Source organism: Nannobrachium achirus (assembly GCF_963921795.1).
Source record: "Nannobrachium achirus genome assembly, chromosome: 10".
Lineage (NCBI taxonomy): Eukaryota > Metazoa > Chordata > Actinopteri > Myctophiformes > Myctophidae > Nannobrachium > Nannobrachium achirus.
The window spans coordinates 42,070,989-42,080,281 of record NC_137819.1 but is presented as its reverse complement, the minus strand read 5'-3'; the positions used below and the strand labels follow the sequence as shown (position 1 = coordinate 42,080,281).

Sequence of the window (9,293 nt, the reverse complement as noted above, 5' to 3'; positions counted from 1 at the left end):
CTAATAGAACCTGCCTGCTTGCTCAGGGGATAAATTGAATCTTGATCATAGATTAAAAGATTTGTGTCACATCCTGTGTCTAGACCGTTGATACAATCTAAATGTCTCAATAGAAGAGCTGGGAGACAAAATACAATCACCCCAATTGTATAAGTTATATATTGTGTTATACTCTACCATACAGATTGGACAAAATTACATTTTATTCATAAAGAAAGGTTACATAGTGCTGCTTTTGCATTATACACATAATTGCCATTAAAGATTTAAAGTTAGAGTAAGTGAAAATGTCCTCATCAAATGAAGTGTTAAATAGCTCTATATGATAGAAATATTTTTTTCTGTGTTTCTTCGGCAACAGTTCCCTGTCTCTCCGGCTCTTCTGTAAGGAGAAAATGCATTTTCAGGTCAGGACACCAATTTTGTCCAATCAGGGGAAAGAACTCAGGATAAACAAGTGAAATTGGAAGCTGTGACACAAAGAAATGAGCAGACAAAATTGCGACTGGAACACTGTCAAATTGAAGTTGATGAATGGCTACTCTCTCCTGATTGGACGAAATAGGCAATCCACCTGAACTGTTTGTTACAGAGCTGGAGAGTTGGGGGGACCTTCTGAACTCTCAATTCATGGGTTTCATTTGGAGTTCTACACCATCCATGTTGAGGACCAACACAGGTGTTTCAATTGTCTGATTAGCATAGAATTAAATACATTAAAATACATTTATGCGTGCGTGCGTGTGCGTTCATAAATGTCCAGTGTTTCTCAAATGGGGGGTACGCGAGGGTACTGCAGGGGGTACGTGAGAAAGAATACTATAAATGGGAATATGTATTTCAGTGTTATGGTCATTGGTCAATAATACAACATTGACAGACTTTGTGTGAACCTGCTCATCTTAAACCAAATGACATCAATACCTTGAATGAGTTTGAGAAACCCTGTTCTATGCCAATCAGAACACCTACTGTATGTTGGTCCTCAACATGGCCGGTGTATAAGACAACATATGAAACCCATGAAAAGCTTTAACTTTTTAACAACAAAACTTTTAAACACAAAATATCACTTACACCCTACACTAAAAATTGAGTGTTTGGCATTGAACTTTGGAACATCTAAATACAAATGACATTTCTGTTTGCCTTTTATGCTTTGTGAACAGAACTTGCACACAGGGCAGATATGACAAATGACTCGAACACAAAGCCTATTAGTGAAATGGACCGACAATAATAAAAATAAACAATATATCAAAACAGATAATTCCATCCAGCCTCCTCATACGGATTAATGCAGATTAGAAACATTAATTAACGATTATGCAAAAATCATTGCGATTAGCTAAAAAATAATTGCGATCAGACGACTATAATAAATTGTGACAGGCCTATCCCTCCCCCCTCCTGCACACTGCTCTTGCTCGGCAGCCTCTGATTTGATTTTATTTGACATACGACGTTTGTTTTAAATTGACATGACATTTGATTTAAATTGACATATGACATTGTATTTAAATTGTAAAAGTGTATAAAGCCATCAAGGATAAAACACAACAAAGAACAGGACTTATTTCCATTATGGTCCTCACTCCTCACATAAAAACATGCCTAATACTAATACTAATACTGCCAGTACTGTAAGTATATTAACCTGCATTTAGACCTGTTAGCATATGTGGCACTTTAGATTTTAACCACTTTATATACTTTAGCTATTTAAAAGAATAGCAGATATAAGCTCATAGTGCGGCACCGAGTGCCGCGCTATGAGCTTTTTTTTTTTTATCATTTTGCTGTATAAATCTTTGAATATATATTTATATATTCAAAGCGAACTTTTGTAACTCAAATCTTTGCTCCTGGGAGTCCCTGGAACAACTAATAATTTTGGGGGTCCTTGACCACTATAGAAACATTTTTTTTTTTTTTTTTTTTCAAAAACCTTAGAAGGATTTTCAAGACATTAAAGAATCGGCCTCAGGTCTTAGGTTAAATAAACAAAATATGTAACATACTGTATCAGAAGAAAATATCTGTCTCATCATCTCTTGTTCTCTCGACCCTCCGTTTGTTTACGCACCAGGAGTACTTCATCCTGCTGATCCTGACGGACGGGGTGATCACGGACATGGCGGACACGCGGGAGGCCATCGTGCACGCCTCCCACCTGCCCATGTCCGTCATCATCGTGGGCGTGGGCAACGCCGACTTCACCGACATGCAGATCCTGGACGGCGACGACGGCATCCTGCGCTCGCCCAAGGGCGAGCCCGTCCTACGGGACATCGTCCAGTTCGTCCCCTTCAAGGACTTTAAGCACGTAGGTGGACAGCAACGGTGCTGATTCAGATTTTGGTTTGGTTTTCGTCATAGTCTTTTGAATAACATTTTATTTCATTTTAGTACTTTATATTTAAGGTCGTTCAGACATAGTGTTTGTTCATAAGCTGTTCCACCTGGCTCTCATTGACTCCAATGTATTCCGCAGCTGCTGTTTGCCTCCCAGTGCAACAAATCTGCCAGCTGGAATTGCGAATATGATGTAGATGACCGTACCTTCATTACCTTGGGTGGGAGGGGACAGTGGGTTGCACATGGGGGGACTGGTAAAAAAAACAAAAACATAGGGGTGGGGGACATTTTCCAACCATTAAAGCCCTATACTAGCCTATATGTACATTAAATCTTTGTACTACAAAAAATAGCAACAATAGCACACTACAACAATGAAGGCATCACGTGCATATTGCACATAAAACTGTATATATGCTGTATATACAGTAATAATAAGCTAGCGAGTGTGGAAGCCTGCTGCTGCTGCTGTGTCTATCCCTTGTTATTCTGTAGGGTTCCCCAAACATCTCCTCAGGGAAGAGCAGAGCAGCGGCGCAGCAACAGCAGCATATGGAAAGAGAGTGGTCTCTGTCTCTTTCTCTCTCTGTGTGTGTGTGTGTGTGTGTGTGTGTGTGTGTGTGTGTGTGTGTGTGTGTGTGTGTGTGTGTGTGTGTGTGTGTGTGTGTGTGTGTGTGTGTGTGTGTGTGTGTGTGTGTGTGTGCGCGCGCGTGTGCGTGTGCGTGTGCACATTTATGCGTGCGTGCACGTTCATGTGTGTGGTGTAATGATCGTGTAATGTGCTTGTTGCACTAGTCAGAAAATATCAGCTCGCTGCCTGTGAGTGTGTGTGAATGTGTCGGTGCGCGTGGGTGTGTGTGTGAGTGGACGTGTGTGTGTGTGTGTGTGTGTGTGTGTGTGTGTGTGTGTGTGGGGGGGGGGGGGGGGGGGGGGGGGGGGGGTCTGTACGACTCTCTGGGGGCCGTAATTGTCGCTGACTTCGACGGCGCGTGGCTGACTCTGTTATGGTGACTTTGGTCTGTGACAGGTTGAGAAAACACCCAATTACATCCATTGATGTGTGCGATGAGATGGAAACGAAAGCGAAAGCCACAATAAATGGGATGGAAGGAAAGAAAACGGAAACATCAATAAACAGAAAGAATTAGAAACAATAATTTGTCCTCCACTGGGCGTGAGGACGAACGATGAGGAGGTTTAGAAGGGAGTGAGGAGGGTTGGATAAAGAGGAGGGGGGTCCGGGGACTGAAAGGCAGCGGGCGAGAGAGAGAGAGAGAGAGAGAGAGAGAGAGAGAGAGAGAGAGAGAGAGAGAGATGAAAAGCGGCGAGAGTCGGGTATTAAAAAAAGGAAACAGGACACATCTGCTAAAGACAAAAGGGAGCGAGGGAGTTTGTGACAAGAGGTGGGGAGGTGATTTTCTGCTCTGTCGTTCCTTTTCAGAGGGGATTAGCAGGACAAAGTGGCTGTGCGACAGGCTGGAGTGAGAGAAAACAGGTACAGTTAGGTACCTGACTGTAGATAGGAGAGAGAGAGAGAGAGAGAGAGAGAGAGAGAGAGAGAGAGAGAGAGAGAGAGAGGAGGGGAGGGGAGGCAGAGAAAGAGAGAGAGAGAGAGAGAGAGAGAGCGAGAGAGAAGGGAGGGGAGGTGGAGAGGAGGGGAAGAGAGAAAGAGAGAGAGAGAGAGGAGGCAGGAAAGATGGAAGTGAGAGTGGGGAATTATGCGATCCAGCAAGCAATTTGTGTGTGCGTGCGCGTGTGTGCGTGCATGCGCGCGTGTGTGTGCCTGTGTGTGTGTGTGCGTGTGCGCACATGCAGGATCACTGTCGTGCGTGCCTGTACAGAAATGGAGATGAAGGTTTAGCCTTTTTTTTTTTTTTTATCCCATTCATGCGCTGTCCTTTATTATGGATTGGATCGAGGTACTTCTGCTTTAAGACTTTCATTACCAAGAAATTGCATTTCGTTGCTGTCGGGGCAGAAACCTCTTATCTCCATATTCTAACTTTTTGTGTTTTTCCCATAGATTTACGCCCGACTTACAAAACCATAAAACAGATCCGCAAGCTCAAAATGGGGCACGATCCGAGACGCTTTGAGCTTGTAGATCTGCTGCTTTTGAAATATTTGAATTTGGATCCTGTGTTTACAAATTCTTCAACCCACAATGCCCACATGTTTTGGTTCATTACCTGCATGTGATGCGGATTGCATTCACACCAACAGTGAACCAAACTCTTCTGCACTTGTAAGCGCGAAGTGAGACCATGCACAGTTTATTTGCGGATCAGAATATGTTTGTTTGATCTGCACCACAATTTGCATGAGCCTTCACACCAGCCCAAACGAAGCACACTTTCTGACAATGTGCTCCAGACTTTGTTTTAAGCGCAGTAAAACATTGCGGAGTGAATGCCCGCTCAGCCTAAAAGCTATTACACCAAAAAAGTCTTGTTTCCATTGGGGTCCTAGGTATTCAATTCATCCGACAGTTTCAATTCAAGTAATATGACAGGGCTGATATTTTCCGCTGTTAGCAGAATTTGTCTTGAGACATATTTAGGTTTTTAGTGGATGCACTAGAACAGGGATGTCAAACTCAAATACACAGTGGGCCAACATTTTTAAAAATGGTAGTCGAGGGCCGGACTGGTTCAATCGGTTGCAATATTTTCTTATGCTCTGTCGGTAATTTCAAGTGAAAACGTTTTTCAACAGGCAAACAGCACAAAAGTAATTTTCCTTCAAAAAACAATATGTCCCTTAATAGCAAGATAAATGCAAAAATGAAACTGCATGAAACGTGTGTGCAATATACTAGCGGGACAGTTCTAATAGTAATTAAATATCATCCCGTGGGCCAAAGAATTCCTTCATGGGCCTGATTTGGCCCCCGGGCCTTGAGTTTGACATATATGCACTAGAACAAAATCTCATTATATGGACATTGTGTCCATATAGTGACAATAAACATCTGAGAAATGCACATGCTTCAGTGTGCATTTGGGTTGCTGCATGGATGTGTTTGCATTGTGCAGTGACCTTTCTCTCCCTCTGTGTTGTTTCTGCAGGCCTCTCCTGCTGCGCTGGCTAAGAGCGTCCTGGCGGAGGTCCCTAACCAAGTGGTGGATTATTACAACGCTAAAGGCATCAAACCCAAGTGTTTATCCGACTTCGAATCCAACAGGCCCTTCAGCCCCTGACGACCATGGGCTTACACCAAGACACGCAGTACAGTACAATACAGTACAGCAGTAGTTTTTAATAGTGCCAAGATGTATTTGGCAGCAGACCCCCATCTGATAATATGCCAGGGACTCCCAGAAGACATGACGTAGAAGAGAAAAGAAGACGATTGTGTAAAAAAATTAATTACTTGATATTTGCAAATTTTTTACGTTTTCCAAAAAGAGTGGATGTACAAGCTTGCAGTGCTGCACAAGTGAAGCGCTGCATGCAAGCTTGTACATCTCCAATTTTTGAATAGCCAACATATAAAATATGGATAAAGGGATAATATGTCTTCAGTCCCCGGACCCTTCTTTGAGAATCACTGCAGTACAGTACAGTACAGTACAGTACAGTACAGTACAGTACAGTACAGTACAGTACAGTACAGTACACACACACACACACACACACACACACACACACACACACACACACACACACACACACACACACACACACACACACACACACACACTGCAGATACTGTACAGTAAACAGTATACGAGCAAAATGCACAAACATACATATAGCCTACCTACCATACTTTAACAGTAGCCTAGCTCAGAGAATAGTCTTACAAGTGATTTGAAAACTATTCCATTTATGACTATTGCATGTTTGGCCACGATGGCGTTGGTGTCGCCTGGCAAAAATCATTACAATGTATGAGAGATATCTTTATAGAAATAAGAGCAGCATGCAGAGTGAAACTATAGCGGAGCCAGATGAAATGACACTCTTACCTTATTTAAATAACTAGCAAGTACAGTCAGTGTTGATTTCGTCGACTAAAAACTATGCCGAAAAACGTTTGTCGACTACCTTTTTTTACGGACGAAAACTAAATAAAAACTAATCTATGCTGACTAAGACTAAATATATTAACAATATCGTCAACAAATAAAAACTAGACTAAAATGTATAGGGGGGGCTAGTGGAGAAGAGATCCTGTAGAACTAAAATACAAGTCATTTTATGTTTGCTTGCACTCTGAAAATAGCAGATCTACAAGCCATCAAAGCATTACGACACCATCAAGGCCCGTCCAAAATATATTTTAGTTAACAAAATCAACTGTAGATTTAGTCAGCTAAAATTAGACTAACACTAAAACATTTTAGATCTAAAATATGATTAAAACTAAATGGAATTTTATTCAAAAGACTATGACTAAAACTAAATCTTAATTTGCTGTCAAAATCAACACTGAGTACAGTACAGTACAGTACAGTACAGTACAGTACAGTACAGTACAGTACAGTAGCCTACAGTACAGTATGAATAGCAATTCAAAATGACTGTATGTGAGCGTTTAGCCCCCCGAAAATGTAGAATTAGCATCCCAAATGTAAACAGAATGGGATTATAGCATCCCCTCTAGTGTACGTGACGCTCAAAGAAAGAAACATGCATGCTTAATGCAACTAAATAATTACATTTATGGTAGCTGCTTGCTAGTTATGAAATAATGTATCTTTGTCATTTTGAGAGACATCCGGGGGTGCATTTGGGATCTTTTTTTACCAATTTGTTGAGATTTTGCTCAAATGAAAGCGAATACAAAAAAACAAAAAAATAAACAAATAATTGTAATAATTTCTTAATCTTCTTACCTTGTGAAGAGTTTGAGGAGGGAGAGCCAAGTGTGTGTGTGTGTGTGTGTGTGTGTGTGTGTGTGGTAGACAGACACTCATCTGTGTGCTGAAAACAGACTGTTTTTCCTCTGTATTCTGCATGTTTATTATAATAAAGACACTGGTTTTCTCCCTTGGTTGTTGGTCTTATGTTTTTGTGCGTGCGTGTGTATCTATCCACTCATCTCAGAATCGTTGCTGTCGACACTTCCTACTGTATCTCCATATTCCAACTTTTTGTTGAAATTAATGCCCTATACTTGATTATACTACAGTGTCACGCGACACAAAAGCATCAAAAGTAGCAGACCCACAAGCTCGAAATGCGTTTGGAGCTAGATCTGCTATTTTTGCTACTTTTCAATTTAAATACTGAAAAGTTACAGTTTTGGACATATGAGGTTTCCACCCGACACGACAGAGACGAGATGGCCCTGTGTGCCTGCATTGATTTGAGTATTGAGGAAAAGGGGAGAAAATAAAGAAAATTAACAAGACTATAACAAAAGCTACCTCCAAACAGTGATTTGAGCGGATTGAGACCCTGCCATATTTAGAACACTTGCACTCTCAGTGTTGCATTGTGTCTTCATGGGCAGATTAGCACATTTTTTGTAAACATCAGCAAAAGCTCTGAAGTTATTTTGTGCCCTGCAGGTTTTAACAGCATTATGGGGAAAAACATCTTTCCTACATTAGTATGCAGCAGCAGTTAAGTTGATCAGTTCCTATGAAAACGTTCAATTTTCATAAAAAAATATGTTTGTCCAATAATATCACCTAATTTTAAACCAAGTACTGGTAGGCCTGTTGATCATTTAGATCAGTGGTTCCCAAACTTCTCAGGTCGAGGCCCAAAAGAGAGATTATGCGTTTGCCCGGGACCCAAACTAGTGAAAACAGCAGTTTTACGGTACAAGTGCACAAGCACAATGCGTAATTTTCGCTACTTCTTAAGTATTCTTTTTTATTCATGTAATTTCTTAGATTGGTTTGTTTGTCTGTTTTAAAATGTATACATGTTTAAATGTAGGAAAATATTTTTACTCAAGCTGTTCACGGCTTTCTTTTTTTTTCTCTCTCTCTTTTTGAGCGGTGGTCACAACGCTCCTATACGTGGCGGTGTGTGTGGGTCTGTCTGTCTGTCTGTCTCCGTCCGTGTCTGTATGTAGCTGTAATGAGCTCCGAGTTGCTGAATGCCCTTTCACCTTTTAAGGCAAACCTCGACGCCGTCCGGAACCCTCCTCAGGTCCTAAGCCCAAGAAGTTACCAGATCTTTTTTTAATAAACACTGTCACTAACGCTACACTATACCTTTAAGTTAACACAAACAGGTGTTATAACCTTTCTCATTTGTATAAACCTACTATTACTGTATATGCACCTTTCTCTGAATAAAGACTGAACTGTCTAATGAGACCCTCTTTAACTGGTGAATTTCATTACTTTCTACAGCAACTATTTATTTTAAAGACCAGGCTATGCACCTTACTTTAGAAATGTAGACCTTAGGTCTGAATGGAGAATGCAAAACCACAAAGACAATGAAAAGTATGAGTCTGGTACCTTGTAGCTCTCACCAAGGGCTGTTTATGGAGAGAAGCAGCTTGACTTATTTGATACAAAGAGCCCACTGCGGACAAACTGTCCATCCGGTTAGGGTTGGGAATTTGTATTTTATTGTCTGCCAAGCATACCCAACTGACACCTGCACGCGCAGTGTCAGTCTCTGAGAAGGTGAAAAGACTTTTAAATTAAGAACATATACTTGTTGATTCTTACCAAAAGTCTAACTCAGCTCCACAGCCAGAAGTTACTTCGAGTGCCCTGAGGTACTAACACCTCTGTCCCATGGAAGCGGAACTTCCCCGAAGGGAAGTTAAAAAGTCAAAACCTTAAAAGTTGTAAACTCTAGAAAATGACTTCAGACAAACACCAGATAAAAGTGAATAATAAAACTTTAGTGAATGAAGACAGTTACAAATTAAAAATCACCAATACAATAATTGGCAATGAAAATAACAAAGAGAAGTACAGTATGAGTACTTAACTAAAACAGAGTCAAAACTCTCT

General features: G+C 41.0%; 1 protein-coding gene across 1 annotated transcript in view; it reads left to right on the top strand.

The window, feature by feature from the left end:
• The window catches only part of cpne4b (copine IVb), a gene marked incomplete at both ends in the record, with an annotated part of 50,507 nt that extends 44,949 nt beyond the window's left edge, over window positions 1-5,558 (top strand). Inside the window, 2 exons of the mRNA XM_080735497.1 lie at window positions 2,090-2,326; window positions 5,427-5,558. Of these exons, the coding sequence (XP_080591623.1) occupies window positions 2,090-2,326; window positions 5,427-5,558 (369 nt within the window). The remainder of the gene's footprint in view (window positions 1-2,089; window positions 2,327-5,426) is intronic.
• Between the last annotated feature and the right edge of the window lie 3,735 nt (window positions 5,559-9,293).